General features: G+C 40.0%; 1 protein-coding gene across 1 annotated transcript in view; it reads right to left on the bottom strand.

Moving 5' to 3' along the window:
* Positions 1-13,570, bottom strand: part of trpc1 (transient receptor potential cation channel, subfamily C, member 1) — a 92,724-nt gene extending 79,154 nt beyond the window's left edge. The window contains exon 1 of the mRNA XM_028794680.2: positions 12,659-13,570. Coding sequence (XP_028650513.2) covers positions 12,659-12,827 — 169 coding nt within the window. The 5' untranslated portion in view covers positions 12,828-13,570. The remainder of the gene's footprint in view (positions 1-12,658) is intronic.
* Between the last annotated feature and the right edge of the window lie 6,339 nt (positions 13,571-19,909).

The following is a 19,909-nucleotide window of genomic DNA, read 5'->3' as shown; positions in this document are numbered from 1 at the left end:
TGTATTCACGTTTTCAACATTGCAGCCAGGATACCAATTATACGGATGGCTGCCCCAAACCTTGCTTTGATCTGTGTGGAGTTTGTAACAATATATATATATATATATATATATATATATATATATATATATATACTATATATATAGTAAGAGATCAGCTTTGGCATAGACAGACGCGGACTCCAAATGTACAAAACATGCACCGTTTATTTACAGAACAGACACACAACACCAACACAGTGCACAAAAATACCACACTCTACTCAAGTCCTCTTTCTTCGGGCCACCTCCACTTCTCTCTCGTAAGCTCTGTCCTTTTCCACCCGACTCCGGCTCCTTGAATGGTGGCTGCAGGCTCCTTTTATAGCCCACCCGGAAGTGCTTCAGGTGGTAATTAGCCTAATTAGGCTGCACTTCTGGGTGTGGCTGCATCACAGCCCAAACGGGCTCGTTAAGTCGTTCCGCTCCCTGTGGCAGTGGCCATGGAGCCCAAAAGGCATGAGCTCTGGTGTTCCACGATTGTGGCCCCGATACCGCCCAGGGGGGCTGCTCTCTTGCACCCAGGGAAAGACAGTGCCCCTCTCCCGGTCTGTCCTTCTTCCAGGCATCCCAGTGGGGCAAGATCCCTAGTCGTCTGCCACAATACACATATACATATATTTATGTATACACATATACATCCATCCATCCATTTTCCAACCCGCTGAAACCGAACACAGGGTCACGGGGGTCTGCTGGAGCCAATCCCAGCCAACACAGGGCACAAGGCAGGAAACAATCCTGGGCAGGGTGCCAACCCACTGCAGGACACACACAAACACACCCACACACCAAGCACACACTAGGGCCAATTTAGAATCGCCAATCCACCTAACCTGCATGTCTTTGGACTGTGGGAGGAAACCGGAGCGCCCGGAGGAAACCCACGCAGACACGGGGAGAACATGCAAACTCCACGCAGGGAGGACCCGGGAAGAGAACCCGGGTCCCCAGGTCTCCCAACTGCGAGGCAGCAGCGCTACCCACTGCGCCACCGTGCCGCCCGTACACATATACATATAAATATATATATATATACATATATACACACATATATACATATATATTCATTTTTTAATCTTTTATCCGCCATACAGAATTTCTTGTATTACAACCATTTTATTCCCACTGAAAAAAATGCCCAAGCTAATCATTATGTGAGAAATGTAGTGCCAGTAAACTTTCAACTAAACATTTCATTAATAAAACCAAAGAACATGATCCTTGTTCATATAAAAACCACACAGACTTATTTTTGTACCTCTGGTGCCTCTTTGCCTTAACAGTGTCATAATTCTCTTGTTGTTTATTCCTTGGAGTTAAAACTTAAGACTTAATAAATCACTAATTCTGGTAGCTTGTTTATCTAAATTGCTGTATATAATTACCAGTAACCATTATTTACGAAACATACACATTTTACCAAAAATCAAAAGAGTTTGGTTTTCTTTCATTACTTGAATTTATTGATTATCCTCCCTCTTCAATTTTGTTTTGTCTTCTATTATTTATTATCTATGTCTTTATGTAAAATCATCTATAGAAGATAACTGGGTAAAAATGTTACTTACATGGTTTTCCAGAGTATATTGTGTCTGATTGCACACCTCAGTCTATTTAGCACTTTGGAACAGATAATGTAGACTTTGTAAATCAAGTTTAACATTGTTTTTTCCCCCCAGAATGTCCCTGCATTTTACTGTCAATAGGGCTAATTGAACCCATGAGTACAATTTTTCAGAAAATTTTTTACAATCTGCCCATTAATACAAAGAGTACACGACACGTGCTTCACCCTTCCTGTGGCTTGTCAGGTGTACAAACTTTTGCATCCTCTTATTGTGAATAGACCTCGGGTGAGCCCCAATAAGGGTGAAACATGTGTTGTGTACTCTTTGTATTATTTGACAGATACCATATAACATGTCTATGATCTGCTTCTTGCAACTCAGATTGTGATTCAGACCTATGAATGTAATACACCGATCTTCACCCGGTTAAGTAAGTGAACCAGCTGCAATAGCGTGACGCCAGTTGATGTCCAAGGTTGAATCCTGATGAGCCCCAATGCTAAACACATGTTGTGTACTCTTTGTATTATTTGACAGGTGCTGTATCACATATACTGTATGTATATATATATATACAGTAATCCCTCCTCCATCGCGGGGGTTGCGTTCCAGAGCCACCCGCGAAATAAGAAAATCCGCGAAGTAGAAACCATATGTTTATATGGTTATTTTTATATTGTCATGCTTGGGTCACAGATTTGCACAGAAACACAGGAGGTTGTAGAGAGACAGGAACGTTATTCAAACACTGCAAACAAACATTTGTCTCTTTTTCAAAAGTTTAAACTGTGCTCCATGACAAGACAGAGATGACAGTTCTGTCTCACAATTAAAGGAATGCAAACATATCTTTCTCTTCAAAGGAGTGCGTGTCAGGAGCACAGAATGTCACATAGATAGAGAAAACAATCTCTAGCAAACAAATCAATAGGGCTGTTTGGCTTTTATGTATGCGAAGCTCACACCCCCTCCGTCAGGAGCAGACAAAGAGAGAGAGAGAGAGACAGAGAAAAACAAACATGCAAAAATCAATATGTGCCCTTCGAGCTTTTAAGTATGCGAAGCACTGTGCAGCATGTCGCTTCACTAAGCAGCTGCACAGAAGGTAGCAACGTGAAGATAATCTTTCAGCATTTTTAGACGAGCGTCTGTATCATCTAGGTGTGCGAACAGCCCCCCTGCTCACACCCCCTACGTCAGGATCAGAGAAAGCGCAAGAGAGAGAAAGAGAAAAGTAAGCTGGGTAGCTTATCTGCCAATAGCGTCCCTTGTATGAAATCAACTGGGCAAACCAACTGAGGAAGCATGTACCAGAAATTAAAAGACCCATTGTCCTCAGAAATCCGCGAACCAGCAAAAAATCCGCGATATATATTTAAATATGCTTACATATAAAATCCGCGATAGAGTGAAGCCGCAAAAGGCGAAGCGCGATATAGCGAGGGATCACTGTATATACTAGCCAACCCGCGGCGTACCATACGCCGCATAATCAGGCCGCTTTTTTTAATGATTTTTAAGCACAGGGAGAAAATTAACATTTGAAAAATCGGTAATGTAATAAATCGCCAAGAAAAGTAACATTTCATGTGCCCACCCCCAACTCGTCACCTGAGTTGTTTTGCTCTTTGCAGAGTCCACATGCACTTGTGAGTCACGCAGACTTTTCATTGTTGTTTGCGGTTTTGGCTGCTTTTCTATATATAATCCACCAAGTCACCCGACCATGGTAGTACCGGGGGGTGGGTGTACAAAGGGCAGGGACGTAATCAGTGCGAGCGTATGACCCGCTAGCCATGTTTTTGAAAGTTTGGCCCTGTGCCTTATTAATTGTCATCGCAAAGGGAAATCTAACAGGAAATTGTCTTCGTCTTAAAGTAAAGGCAAATTATCCGCGACAAACAAACTGTTTTACACGCTGCATACCAACTCGCGGCGTAGTATACGCCGCATAATCACGCTGCTTTTTAAATGTTTTTTAAGCAGACGGAAAAAAATGAACATTTGCAAAATCCGTAACGCTGCTTTCAGTAAGTACAATGCACACGCGTTTAATTTGTCGGCCATTTTTTGCCAGCCGTCTTTTCTGGTTTGGGCAGCTTTTACAGTGTTACCGCTTGTGTATATTAAATCTTGAAATCCTTCGAGTAACTAATTAACTAACTAACACCCACCCACCCAGCTTGTGTGAAAAAAATGCGCCCGTTCTTTCATCATTTTGTTGCAGCCTATCAAAGACTTGCTGATCATGTTTTCTAGACTCAATATATATTGGCTTTTCACTCAGCGCGAGGGCGCGCATTCATCTCGGATTATTACATCCTGCTAGACTAATCTGCTACACGGCTGCATTTGAAAAACCGACTTATCCCGGATGAGTTTCACCTGCATTAATGATTAGGAATCTGGTTGGAACAAAACCCTGCAGCCACAGGGGTTCACCAGGACCGAGTTTGGGAAACACTGCTGAACACAGACGAAACCGACTCAGGTGAGGAGTGGGGGCGGGCAAAGTAGTTGCAGCTATTGATTATTCAGTGTTGTTTGCCTGGGTGTCTGATCTGCGTTGACTGACATGGCTATTTTCTGCATATCCCATGGTTGTCTTCCGGCAGTGTGAATGCCTCGAGAGACAGGGCGTCCTTTTGTGGTGAGTTGTTGCAGTTTGTGACCACCTCGCCGACGTTATCCCAATTATGGCAAACAAAGCCAACAGCCATGTTGCGAAGTTTGAGAGCAACAGTTTCGTCAATGACATTTTTCCAAAAAAACCCGACTGATAGAAACAAACAGTTACCTGATGCAGGAATTTCTATAACATTGAAAGAAGTGTTGTTTCCATGAAATACATTTGAAGCTGTAGCCATGGAGGGCAAAAGAACAGTCAACGTGGCTCACAGCTGGATTTGGACAGCAGCACAGACCAAAGCGAGTATGTGTTTGATGAGCTGTTCGAGTTGGCGGAGGGGTAGAGTTTCTGGGCGGGGCTTCATTGTTCGTTTCCCATGGTTTTCGATGGTGGACTTGGTCGGGTGTTGTAACCGAAACGAATAATGAAAAGTCAACGTGACTCAGAGGTGCATGTGGACTCCTAGCACAGACGAAAGGGACTAACTGGGTGGTCTGTGAGTTTTTGCATCCGGGCACATGAGCAGGCAGTGTGAATGCCTAGAGAGCAAGGGTAGACGTGGGCCGGGGAAAACGGAGTGTTGGTGGGCGGGAAAACGTCTTCCGTGTTCCTTCAGCACCATCTAAGAAGACGCATGTTTGTCGCGGGTGCGAATTGCTGTATGTAGCGTGTAAAACAGTTTGCTATGGTGCACACAGTCGTGCGTCGTAACCGAAAAGTCAACGTGGCTCAGAGGTACATGTGTACTGTAGGACAGACGAACCTAAATGACGGCGTTTTTTCCGAGTCGTCACATCCGAGTTGGTGGGCGTGGCTCTGCGAGTTGTCGTCGTATCCAATGGTCTTGTCGGCGGCTTAGTGAATCCACGCCCCTTCCGGCGTGCTTTCCATGGGTGGCTACTTGTTTTCCGGCTTAGTGAATTATATATATATATATATATACAGTATATATATATATATATATATATATATATATATATATATATATATATATATATATATATATATATATATATATATATAATATATATATATTACGGTTAAAACCCGAAATTGGCCAAAGCGGGAAATGTCTGCCAAATCGGGAAATGGCCAATGACGCTGTAAATTGACCGGCCAATGTCCGATCTTTTCCTCAATTTCGGGATTTGGCCAGCCAGTTTGCGAAATGGCAAGGGGCGATCAGCCAAAGTCGGAAGGAAAAAGGCATGAGCAGCGATTTGTTGCGCACTTAGTAGTGCAATTGCGTTGAGTGTAGCCTTGGGGCTCATGTTCAGAAAGCGGACGCCACTTGGTTGTTTCACAATAATTAAGATCAGGTATATAAGTAGATTTCACATTTCTGTTATCATTTTAGCAATAAAATAGTGACTTAACATCAGGGACCTATTTTATTGACCTTAAGGTTAGTGTTTGGGCGAGGGGAAGGCCGTCTCAAGTGGCGTCCGCTTTGCTGAACAAGAACCGCCTTGAGCAGTTTCTCGTGCAGAATGGAAAACTCACTTCTGAATCTGCATCTGAAAATTTTGAAGCATCTTCGCACCTTGAGCGGACAGTCTTACATCAGCACATCGGATTTTGACCAGGGAGTTCTCGCCACTTCGCGAAATGGCTGGCCAAAGTAGCATATATGCTGGTCATTTCTAGTACTCTGGACTTTGGCCACACCTCGCGGCCAAAATGCGAAATGGCCGGTCAATTCGGGAACTGGCTGAACTTCGGGTTTTGGCCGTAACATATATACAGTATATATATCCATCCATCCATTTCCCAACCCGCTGAATCCGAACACAGGGTCACGGGTGTCTGCTGGAGCCAATCCCAGCCAACACAGGGCACAAGGCAGGGAACCAATCCTGGGCAGGGTGCCAACCCACTGCAACAGTATATATATATCCATCCATCCATCCATTTTCCAACCCGCTGAATCCGAACACAGGGTCACGGGGAGTATATATATATATATATATATATAAAATGTGACCTAATGGGGGCGCTCTAGTTCCCCAAACCTGACACAGACAGACACAAGGCACATGTCCAACACAATACAGAAGGGTTTTATTTCATGGGGAAATGCTTCCTTAATCTTTTCCCACCAGCAAGCACAGAACAATAAGCACAAATAAACACACAGCAATGCTTTGTCTTATCTTCCACTTCTCCCTCCCAACTCCCTCCAGATCCTGGAGCAGTGGCAGCAGGCTCCTTTTATTCTGTACCAGACAGTATTTCCAGTGGCTCATTAACGTGGTATGGAAGCACATCCCCTGGCAGTACCCCAATAACCCAACAGGGCTGAGCCACCAAACTCCAACTCCCAATGTGCTCTGTGGGAATCTGTGGTGCTGTAGCAACCCAGAGGGGCTGCCACCTAGCAATCCAGGGCAGATAATGCCTCGAGCACGCTTTCTCCCCTACTCCTTCCATTAAGGAGACATCCTGGCTGGGCAAGGGTGCCAGCCGTTCAACTGTTCAACACCCATCCATCCATCCATTTTCCAACCCGCTGAATCCGAACACAGGGTCACGGGGGTCTGCTGGAGCCAATCCCAGCCAACACAGGGCACAAGGCAGGGAACCAATCCCGGGCAGGGTGCCAGCCCACCGCAGGACACACACAAACACACCCACACACCAAGCACACACTAGGGCCAATTTAGAATCACCAATCCACCTAACCTGCATGTCTTTGGACTGTGGGAGGAAACCGGAGTGCCCGGAGGAAACCCACGCAGACACGGGGAGAACATGCAAACTCCACGCAGGGTGGACCCGGGAAGCGAACCCGGACTGTTCAACACATTTTATATATATATAAAGAGAGAGAGAGAGAGCGAGAGAGAGTCACATGCACATGTTTGGCAGACAACCTCATGCAATGATTGTTACACTCCAAACCAGAGGATGGCACTGCTGTCAAATGCCTTTTCTTTCCCTTTCTCTGCAGAACAGATGATTGACGGTCCTTCCACCTCCAACGTCACTTCCAGTTTCCGCCTTCCTGGGCCAACCCTTTCTGGGTCGTCACAATGAAAACCCACCTCAAAGCCATCCTGAGTCAGTCAGGAGAAAACTACTGTCTGAATAAGGTGTCCTTCACTATTTTCCTTTTTTGTACTCATGATAAGCTGTCTCTGTAAGATGTATCAATATAAAAAGGGAACTTACCCCCCACAAGATTGGGCTTTTGCTGGTGACTGTCAGTGACACTAGCTGACAGGGGCTGCAGTGGTCTCTCTGCTCATCAAGAATAAAGAAATTGTTTTTTACTCTACATTTGCTGTCTGCCTGCTGTTTGCCTCGAACCTTCGTCCACAATCATAATATACGGGGTTCACCTTGGTGCCCCAAACCTTTTTGATGTGCTGTCTTCTCTCATTACTATATATATATGAGATGTAATGAACATTAAAATTTTAAAATTACCTGGACCCTTTCTAAAAGGTTTGTGAGATTTATATGCCTCCTGACTCCTGGTTTGCTCATAAGCTCCTTTAATATTGTTAGCTCCACATGGTATCTACTCTAACGGCTTTGCTAGCTGCCACTTCATCACTTTTCTTCAATAACAGTAATCCTAAATACAAGGTCCAAAAAGTACCAACTTTTTCTGTGTCTGTATGCATACTGACCGTTTTGTTTTAGTTAATGGCTTATAATGCAAAAGAACACGCCTCTATGCATCTTCAATTTCCTATCCCTCCATGTCTTCTCGTCATAGGCTTAATACTCAATTTTAATGATGCAACTTGTGCACACTTCTAACATGTTATCTAATACAGGCTCATTCAGTTACTAGGTGATGACCCTCTACTACTGTGTATTATGAATTAAAGGATGTAAATGAACATGTTGCATTGTTCTGGCTTGAGCATCGCTAAGGTCGAATTATAGGTTTTCTTTATTTTCACTGCAAGTATGTCAATATTGGAGACCAGCTTTGCTTTGCTAAACCTTGACTTTAGAAACTCTTTCTGACATACATGTTTGTACTTCTAGAGAATTAAAAATTTTTGCCTGTTTTGAAAACAAATCTTGTACTCTATAGTTTTCAGAAATACTACATTATGAGAAAATCTAATCCTATCTAAGTACTACAAACCATAGGTTTAAACTTTTGGGATTACAAAAATGACACCAACGGAAGCTCCCTTGCTCCCTTTTTTCACATTTTATATTTACATACCAAGCATGCACAAGTTTTTGGAGAAAAAAATGTATGACAGGATTGCAAGCAATTGCATGAACTTCAAAAAATACCAAACCTATCTGTAAACACCCAGGGATTTACAGCTTGTACCTTTAACCACATTTTCACTGCAAGTGGCTGTGAATTTATGTTTTAGCAGCCAAAACCAAGACTCACCACTTTGAGTTATAAAACTAATTTTTTGCTTGCCTATTTTGCAAAACAGAATGCAGCCTGTTTTTAATATTACCATAAGGCTGTGGGCTTACACAAGTTTGTGTAAATATTTTTTCCTTTTTTCAAGATTTCCAGTATATGTAGACTACACAGTCTGATAAAGAAGCTGGAAGAGTTTAGTGATTATCCATAGCATTACTTCAATTTTCAAAAAGATCAACTACAAACATATTTTAGTAAACTGTTACTTAAATAAACTGTAAATTCATATTAATTTACTGGATATGCAATGCTGAAAGTTAAAAATGGCTATTACTGTTTCATCTCATATCATTTTCTGAAACCAATTATTCTAGTGAGGGTAGCGGTGGCAGCAGGACAAGCAGGCCAAGCCAGACTTTCTCGTTCCCTGCTACAGATTTCAGCTCTTCCTGGAGAATTGCAAACCGGAGTTTCCAAACTAAAAAAGAGATATAATCCCTCCTGTGTGTCCTGGGTCTGCCGCAGGTGGCACATGCCATAGCAGCTCTTGGTGAAGCCATGGTTGGGGTTGGGAATTCTTATGACATGCTAAAACCACCTTAGCTGGCTTGTCACAATTCGAGGGAGCAGTGACTCCACTCTGAATCTCTTCTGAATCACTGAGCTTCTCTCCCTATCACACAGTGTCAGAGCAGCCACCCTGTGAAGATACCGCATTTCTGTAACTTGTACTCTTGATCCAGCAATGTGGAGACATATTGTGGGCTCACCGCCTGCAAGACGAAGGATGAGGCTCAGGGGCAATGTTAGTATAGCAGCAGGCATAGGTAGGAAAGACCTAGAAGCAGATACTTAACTATTACTATTTCTAGTTTAATAACTAATATTATTTTGTGGCATTTTGTAATGGCTAATACAAGAAGGTGCCTCAAAATCCTAATGGTAACCAGTTAATGAGATGGAAAGTAAGTGGATCACCTACATTTGCACATAATAAGTAATTGTTGTTTATTTACAGTATTTTTTTTTGTTTAATGCATCAGTTCTCTTGAACAGCAAACGGGTGTATGTTTAACCTGTCATTTACATAAATAAGGGCAAAAACAACAAAGACATTAAAAACATTTAGACTGTTTTTCTCTAACAATTATTAATCGATTTCTTATTTAAATATTATTGGCTACAGCATCTTATTAAAGATAAAGGGGTTTATAACAAGATCTGACTTAATTTCAGACTTTAATTAACAAAAGAAGAAAATTCAGTATGGGTGAACAGACTTTTAATATAAAATTATATGTTAACACTATGCTCTTACTCCTTATCACCGCATTATTCTTTTGCTAACTTGACCCTAACTAATTAAGGAGAGAATTCTGATACGTTTTCAGTTACAACTTGTGTATACTACTTATTTACATTTAGTAGTGCCTTCATCAGTATGAGTATACTTAAATCAATAGCAATTTTTCACTACAAAAAAGCATTTTTAAAACGAGCCAACAATAATCAAAAACCATAACCCAATATGTGCTTTGGAAGTAAAAAATAATAATCCTTGGCAATATTATATACACACATACAAAACAGACATTGTCATTAGTGCAAGCAATACACAAGCATCAAAATAACAAAAAAACTTAAAAGTCAAAGCATTATTAGGGCTCCATAATAGTGCACTGGTACTGCCACCTCATAGTTTATTTGTCCAGGGTTTGAATTCTCTGCCCAGTCTTTGCCCTTGGGGAGTCTGCACTTCATCTTAATTTCTTACAGGGCATCCAACCATACACACCCCCATGGAGATCACATCCCCAAATAAATATTGGTTAGGTTGACATATTAACTTAATATGGGAAGAAAAAAGAGTGCCTGGAGGAATTCTTATGTAGACACAGGGAGAATGAGCAAACTCCATACAGACTGACAGTGACAATAAGTGGAATTCAAACTCAAGTGACTGCCCCACCCAGTTTAAGAATTTAAAGATGGCAAAAAAACAGAAATGAAAAAGTACTTAAACACTTGCTTAAAAAATGTTATCGATATTCAAACAAGAATGAAAAAATTGAATTGTCATGACTCATAATTTAAAAATAAGACTAAATTTAAAATGGCCCCAACAATGGGTTTTATAACACATCTTTAGTACTCATATACTCACTGCATAAATCAGAACTAATCACTTAATCTGCCAGTGTGTAATTTTTAAAAAAATATACAGTATATGTAAGCAATTGTAACACTTACTGAAACTGTACATTGCCCTAGACCCTAAAAATATATGTAATGATAATTAAACTTTTACTTAATTATCATTATAGTTAATTATCATTAACTTTTAGTCTTTGTACGATTCAAGCATGACCTATAATTGGTGTTTTAGGTTAAATACACTTTAATGATTCTCTCATTTTTTACATTTCATATGAAAACCTGTAATTTCCAATTACTTTTGTCATATATGTGCTATGCAAAACTGTACGGCTAATTTTTTAAATTACATGTTAATAAGGCACCTTTTCTTCACAGATTTCTAAATGAACAGTAAGATAATAGTCCAGTACCAATAATAATAAACATTAATAAATTCCAATTGCACATTTCACATGGTTTTACATTGAAAATTTTAACTGTCTAATCCCTAAACACAATACTAAAAGCAATTAATAAATTGTTTTGTGAAAATCATAACCTACAAGAATAACTAAAAAGGCAGCTTTTTAGAGGAAAATTAACTCTAAGTAGAACAGCTACAAGTTTATAATTTTCTTATATTTAACAATACTTGGAAGAAAGTGTACAAAGATTCTGTTGATTTGAAATCTAGGGTTGAATCTTTTAAGCAGATGTTTACTGTTCACCTAAGTAAAATTAAAGGCTTCCAAAATGTAGATTATGCAAGTCTATGTCATTTGGGTGCAATGGTATTTTAAGTTTCCTTTTTTGAAATAAACCTGATTTTAAATCTTGGGGATATTTTTGATTATGTTTGCCCACTGGTGATACTGTAGTTAACCCCAGGATGAAAAAAAATACCGTCTCTCACTGAACTTTTTATTTTAAGAAATTGATTACAAATCTGTCAGGTTATACAAGCATGGCACTGCTTGCTTGAACTGATGCACGGTGCTTGAGATGATCTGGCATAATATCAAGAAAATCATAATGGTGTATACATATTTCTTGTTCAAAAGTGTCGGATTTGCCTCTCAGTAGGCCTATTTTAGCTCAATACACGGTTGTGGATAATAATAATAACAATAATAATAATAATTCATTACATTTATATAGCGCTTTTCGCAGTACTAATAAGGCACAAACCAACACCGAACCGGTCGGCTGCTTCATCATACGACACATTCGCGCGTATTACGATATAAAGTATTTCACAATGGGCTAATTCTGAGAAGGTAATAAACTCACAACTTGGGAATATGACGGCAAACCAAAGTAACAAAAATCGAACCCTGGTTCCGAGAGAAACAAGGTATTGCTGCGACACAATGCACATTAAGCAGAGGATGTACTTTTCGGCGGATTGTATAAACATGTACGTTTGCATTTTTTGGCGACTACGTAAAAGTTTTAAGCCTTTAGAGCTTTTTTCAATCTTGCTTTTTCTGGTGAAGATCACGGAAATCTGGTGCCAATCTTAGCAGCTGAGGAAGCAAGGTAGGAATCAGAAGGACGCCCCAATACACATTGGGCTAATTTTGAGTAGCCAACATGAACGTCTTTAGAATACGACATACATACGAAAGCACATGGGGATAACTCTATACACACATGGAGAAAACGTGGAAACTCCAGTTACGAAAAGTCAGGTCCAAATTTGAAGCCATGACGATGTAATATTTTACTGCACATGAAATGATATCCAGTCGAGCTACAGTATGTGTGTGCGGCATCAAATCATATTGACAATTTGAAACTGTTTTAGCTTCAAGGGCCGCTAGGTTTGGAAAAAAGAGGCAAAAAAACAATTTCACACTTTAAAATCAAAGAAGCACCTGTGACGCCTGCGTGCATTACGTGTGCATTCGGTGGATGATGGCGTGCAGTTACCTTTCTCGCACGCCAGCAGAAAGAGCTTTTCGTCCAACGTTGTGTCCTCCTTCACTTCCCTGACATCCTTTAGAGCCAGGTATTTATCCGGCGAGGCCGAAGCGGTGCTCGGGTAGAGAGCAGTCATAATCGTTGAGCGGCACTGCGGCGACACATTGAGTCGCATCATAAACCGAACATCTTTCCACTTCTTACTGCCGTCTTCCTCTCATCCATCGACTGAAGACGATGCTGTTGGAACTACACCACAGCTAATAACCATGCAAGACCTCTTTGTGGTCGTTTCCTCTTTCTTCCTACATCTCAAGAGCATCCCACCCTCATTTCTACATAATAGCTGCTTATGTCAATACAGAGGTGTTTGAGCGGAGGAAGCGGTTTGGGCCAGATGCGAGTCTTCTGCTGCGCTCTGCGCATGTGCTTTCTTGTCATGTCCCCGTTAACCTGTCGAAGCATAAGCTAGTTCTCGGAGAGCCGGCTGTTGGATTTTCGAGTTCAGTTTTGCTTCCATTTTATCATAATTTATGACTCCTCTCTCCCCTTAACGCTGCACATAGTTTATTTCATAACTACAACAAAGCCTACTTTGGTAAAAAAAAGAGAACTGCAAGTCTTAATGGACGGCTTGAACATTAAGCTGGCATACTGCAGAGGTTACGATCATGTAAAAATATAGAAGATTCCCAAAGAAATTATAATGAAGAACTGAATTAGTTTAATGATGCAGTTATGTTTTTGTATAAATTATTTTACACTAATTATTACCTTTTAGCAATGGTGTTCTTGAACTAACCAGGCAGTGATTCAGGTAATGAAGTGACAGCAGTGAGTTAATAAAAGACAGAAAGTTCGCAAACAGCCAAACGGTGATAATGTACTCCGAACAGACTCTACAAAGACTTAGAAATGGAAGGCGCATTGCTGGCAAAATACGGTATGCTGATGAAAATAAATAAATAAATCAGCTTACAAAGAGTTACAGAGGGAAAAGAAAACACCAGCAAACCTTTCAGTAGCAAGACAGAATACTCAGCAGGTGAGTCCCCTTGGTTATTAAGTTAATTTGTTTCAGATAATGGAAAGTGCAGAAGACAGATTAACTTCACAATCGAATTTTGTCTTTCTTTTACAAAAGATGAGGTGAGAGAAATTAACCATTACTGTATAAATGTAAAGTTAAAGAAGTAAGATCATAAGCGTTGACGGGAAAACGCAAAATGCTAGGTCATTTTTTAATTATCACAGGTTCACAATTACACAACCTCCAGTTTAAAAAATAAGTCCCAGTTTGTCTGGACATGATAAAGGGCTAAGAGTCCCAAAACGCGTTGGCCTCGTTGAAAAATGCGTGAATATTAATGGATATAGGTGTCAATCATTCATACTATGGCAACATTGATTTTGGAATTTTTGTTGTTTAACATCACAAACTAAGAACTAACCACGTTGTGATAGCCTTTGTTCTCAAGTAAAAATTGCTAGAAGCCTTTGTGCTTAAGTTAACGTACTGTAACTGAAAGTGGAGGCTGGGAAATTGTGAACCTTTAATGTTTAATAATCTGGATGTTAATTTTTGAAAAATGACCTTGCGCTTGTTCTTTGTTTCTTTTTTTTTCATTGTTGACTGGAAAAGTCACAGCAAGTACATTATACAGTTTATTTTTGTATAGCCCCAAATCACACAGGAAGTGCCGCAATGGGCTTTAACAGGCCCTGCCTCTTGACAGCCCCCCAGCCATGACTCTCTAAGAAGACAAGGAAAAACTCCCAAAAAAACCCAGTAGGGAAAAAATGGTAGAAACCACGGGAAAGGCAGTTCAAAGAGAGACCCTTTCCAGGTAGGTTGGGCATGCAGTGGGTGTCAAAAGAAGGGAGTCAATACAATACACAGAACAGAATAAATCCTCAATACAGTATAAAATAAAAAGTTTTTTTTTTTTGTAGAAGTAAAAAAAAATAAAAATTTTAGAAGTAGAATAGAATAGTAGCAGAATTTAACAGTAGATGATATCATATAATAAAATTTGGATATTTTTAGAGTCCTGGAGACCTCATCCATCAAGCTGCCTCTCCCATTTGGCCATCCCATGTCTAAAACAGTGCTGGGCCAGCCAATCCGATGAAAAGACCCCTCTTTCCCACGATTTCTGCGATCCTCCATCAGGGATGACTTTACCTTAGGCAGGCAAAACAGCTTGGCAGGTGAGCCGTGGCACCAAGTGCCACATTTGAGTACTGAGAAGAGAAACAGAAAAAGTGAGGGTTATTATCAAATTATAACTCTCATGTTATTTATGTTTTAGTGCTAATGACTAACAACAGAGATGCAGTCTGTACAGTTAATCAGCAGCTCTAGTCAGGATATGCTAAACTGAAGTAATGAGTCTTCAGCCGGGATTTAAAAGCTGAGACCGAAGGGGCATCCCTTATAGTATCAGGCAGACCATTCCACAGTTTAGGGGCCCTGTAACTAAAAGCTCGACCTCCCATTGTTATTTTATTAATCCTTGGAACCATAAGGAGACCGGCATCTTGAGATCTTAATGTGCGCTCCGGTTTGTAAGTCATGATAAGTTCAGACAAGTAAGCCGGACCTTGGCCATTAAATGCTTTATATGTTAAAAGGAGGATTTTGAAATCTGCCCTAAACTTAACCAGGAGCCAGTGTAAGGATTTAAGAACTGGAGTTATGTGTTCGTATTTTCTTGTTCTTGTAATAATTCTTGCAGCTGCATTTTGGATTAACTGGAGGCTGTATAAAGAACAGTTTGAACATCCAGTGAAAACCGCATTGCAGTAGTCAATCCTACTAGAGATAAATGCATGAATTAATTTCTCAGAATCCTGTTTATTTCGAAAGCGCCTTAATTTCCTAACATTTTTAAGATGGAAGAAACATGTTTTGGACAACTTTGCAATATGCGCTTTAAATGACATGCTAGAGTCAAAGATAACTCCTAGATTGAGGGCTGATTCAGTAAAATTAATTGGGATTCCAACTGAGTTAAATGACAACAAAATATTGTTATGATCAGCGTTATTCCCTCCAACAATTAACATCTCTGTTTTATCTGTATTTAAAGACAAGTAGTTCTCATTCATCCACTCCTTTAATTCACTAACACAACTTATTAAAGACAACATCGGAGAAACTTCATTTGATTTAAATGAAAGGTATAACTGGGTGTCATCTGCATACGAGTGAAAATTAACATTATGTTTCCTAATGATAGATCCCAGTGGAAGCATGTAAAGTGAAAACAGTAAAGGTCCCAGTACTGAGCCCTGCGGGACACCATATTGAACTTCTGTGTATAATGATGGAGCACTGTCAGCACATTTCTGTACATATTGGAATCGATTTGATAAGTAAGAACTAAACCAAGCGAGCACGGTGCCTGTAAGCCCAACATCATTTTCTAGCCTATGCAGTAAAGTAGAATGGTCGATGGTGTCAAATGCTGCACTTAAGTCCAACAACATAATTACAGTGGAGTTCCTTCATCAGAGGATATCAGAATGTCGTTTACAACCCGTGTTAGTGCCGTTTCTGTACTATGACCAGTGCGAAAACCAGACTGGAATTTCTCAAATAAATTGTAATGCGTAAGGTGTGACTGAAGCTGACTGGCGACTACTTTTTCTAGTATTTTAGAGAGAAACAGTAGATTTGAAATAGGCCTATAATTATTTAGTATGTGTGGGTCTAGGTCTGACTTTTTAAGTAATGGTTTAATGACTGACACTTTTAGTGTATCAGGTACTGTGCTATGCAATAATGAACTACTGATAATGTTTAGAATAGGCGCTGCAAGAACATCCATTGCACTTTTTACTAGTTTTGTTGGCACTGGATCTAGGGAACAAGTAGTGGGCTTCATTTTAGAAATTAAAGTTAAGATTTCCTGCTCAGTTACAGGATTAAAATTACTAAAGTGCTGAATGCAATGTGAGGCAGGGTCTGCTAAGCTAGTATTTGGTTTGTATTGTGATGCAGAGATCTGGGATCTTATATTTTTAATTTTCTCATTGAAGAAGTCCATAAAGTCTGTACTGCTAATATCTGTTGGTATTTTGCACTGTTGATCTGAATTTCCATTTGTTAATTTAGCCACTCTTCTAAACAGTACCCGAGGATTTTTATTATTGCTGTCTATTAATGTAGAATAGTATTCTGAGCGAGCTTTAATGAGGGCTTTTTTATATTTATTAATACTCTCTGTCCATGCAATTTGAAAGACATGTAGCTCTGTTGTTCTCCATCTGCGCTCCAGTTTTCAACACTCTAATTTAAGAGCTCGAGTGTTTTCATTAAACCAGGGAGAGTTTCTATGTGCTTTGATCACTTTTGTTTTAAGGGGAGCCACTGTGTCCAGAGTATCTCTCAAGGTCACATTATAATGTGATAATAAAGTAGGGCCCAAGGATTTCAAAAGCCTGTTAACACTAAAGTGTATATTTGCATATTACTAGTTATATTTGCATAGCACAAATGTTTTTAAATTTGTTATGTTTACAGAATGTTTTATTAACATCTTTGCATGAAATACTTTGGCACTTTTACAGTCCAAGTTTAAGCCTTTGTTTTTCCCCCAGCATTTTCTGTTTTTTTTACCACTTTTATATTAATCTCAGATATTTTGATCAGTAGTTTTTGATTTAGCTTTATTTAAATTAAATGTATCAGTTAATGTAATATTCAGCTATTAACATTAGCCCTCCAAATATGTGTTAACATTTTGCTTTATACTTATGTTTACAAAAAAGTTCAGTAATCTTAACATGTGACCTGGGTTAGCCAATAACTTTTATTATTCACAATAATAATAATTTCTGAGAAAAAATAAATGCATACACAAAAAATGCATACAAGTTCTGAATATAGTATAGAAATCACAATAAAAGTGTGTATTACAATGAAAGATACAAGAATTGTAAAAAATCATATAAAGAATTGGCAATTTGTTCATAGATACACAAAATATACTGATTGACAAATGTTTTATCTGGCAAAACCAGCCAAAATATCTCTTATCCATAGAACTGCTGACAATATGAATAAAAAGTCTGCTTGTCTACCAAAAGTGTATCTTTCGTTTTACTCTTGAAGCATATCCCATGCTTCATTTGCCTTTATATCATTGTACCCTATGTCAGCCTGATTAAAAATAATTTTACATAACTTCCCTCCTCATATAAAATTATTATTCAGATTAATAATTACTATCAACAAATTGTGTTTGCTCATATTATTTTAAACTTTATTTTTTCCAGTCTGGAATTAAAACATTAACACATAATCATGTTTTCTTGTTACACTCCATTTCCATAAGGATGCCACATCATTTGATGGAAATGAAAATTATCAACCTACAGAGGGCTGAATTCAAAGACACCCTGAAAATCAAAATGAAAAAAATGATGCAGCAGGTCTAGTCCATTTTGCCGAAATTTCATTGCAGCAACTCAAAATCGTACTCAGTACTTTCTATGGCCCCCACGTCATTGTAATGCATGCCTGACAATGTCGGGGCATGCTCCTAATGAGACGACAGATGGTGTCCTGGGGGATCTCCGCCCAGATCTGGACCAGGGCATCACTGAGCTCTTGGACAGTCTGAGGTGCAACCTGGCGGTGTTGGATGGATCGAAATATAATGTCCCAGAGGTGTCCTATTGGATTTTGGTCAGGCGAACGTGGGGGCCAGTCAATGGTATCAATTCCTTTATGCTCCAGGAACTGCCTGCATACTCTTGCCACACGAGGCCGGGCATTGTTATGCACCAGAAGGAACCCAGGACCCACTGCACCAGCATAGGGTCTGACAATGGGTCCAAGGATTTCATCCCAATACCTAATGGCAGTCAAGGTGCCGTTGTATAGCCTGTAGAGGTCTGTGTGTCCCTCCATGGATATGCCTCCCCAGACCATCACTGACCCACCACCAAACCGGTCATGCTGAACAATGTTACAGGCAGCATAACGTTCTCCATGGCTTCTCTAGACCCTTTCACGTCTGTCATATGTGCTCAGGGTGAACCTGCTCTCATCTGTGAAAAGCACAGGGCGCCAGTGGTGGACCTGCCAATTCTGGTTTTCTTTGGCAAATGCCAATCAAGCTCCATGGTGCCAGGCAGTGAGCACACAGCCCACTAGAGGACATCGGGCCCTCAGGCCACCCTCATGAAGTCTGTTTCTGGTTGTTTGGTTAGAGACATTCACACCAGTGGCCTGCTGGAGGTCATTTTGTAGGGCTCTGGCAGTGCTCATCCTGTTCCTCCATGCCCAAAGGAGCACATACTGGTACTGCTGATGGGTTAAGGATGGCCCTGTTCAGCTCTCCTAGAGTAACTGCCTGTCTCCTGGAATCTCCTCCATGCCCTTGAGACTGTGCTGGGAGACACAGCAAACCTTCTGGCAATTGCACGTATTGATGTGCCATCCTGGAGAAGTTGGACTACCTCTGTAGGGTCTAGGTATTGCCTCATGCTACCAGTAGTGACACTGACCGTAGCCAAATGCAAAACTAGGAAAACAACAGTCAGAAAAGATGAGGAGGGAAAAATGTCAGTGACCTCCACCTGTTAAACCTTTCCTGTTTTGGGGGTCATCTCATTGTTGCCCCTCTAGTGCACCTGTTGGTAATTTCTTTAACACCAAAGCAGCTGAAACTGATTAACAACCCCCTCTGCTACTTAACTGACCAGATCAATATCCCAGAATTTTAATTGACTTGATGCTATACTCTGTTTAAAAAGTGTTTATTATTTTTTTGTCAGTATATTAAAAAAAATCATGAGGTCTGTTATTTTTAAAGTGGTTGGTTAATTTTCGTGCTTAAATCATTTAACCACATGTAATGGATGAACAGTATTGCTTGTTTCCTGATCTACTGATTTTACTTAGTGTCTTGTTTTTGATTCTTACCAGTATTCAGGGTTTTTCCCAAATTATCTCTGTCCTTTGAAATCTGTTTTGTTGTGACCAAGCAATAGATGCCTGCTATTTCCAAACCTAAATAATTAGCCCTAATGGAAACATTTTTTAGATTGAATTTTCAATTGCAATTATTAAGTTACTTTTGTAAGTCCATGCATGTAAATAGATGGTAAACAAAATGTCTAATAATAATGTCAATGAGAACTGGCCTTGGACATAAGAAATGTATTTTGAGGATGTATTTGTTGGCATATTGAAAGATTCTGCAGATGGTACTGTTTTCCTCATTAAAAGAGCCAGTTTCATATACC

Source organism: Erpetoichthys calabaricus, chromosome 2 (genome assembly GCF_900747795.2).
Source record: "Erpetoichthys calabaricus chromosome 2, fErpCal1.3, whole genome shotgun sequence".
Taxonomy (NCBI): domain Eukaryota; kingdom Metazoa; phylum Chordata; class Cladistia; order Polypteriformes; family Polypteridae; genus Erpetoichthys; species Erpetoichthys calabaricus.
This window is presented reverse-complemented; position numbering and strand designations above follow the sequence as displayed.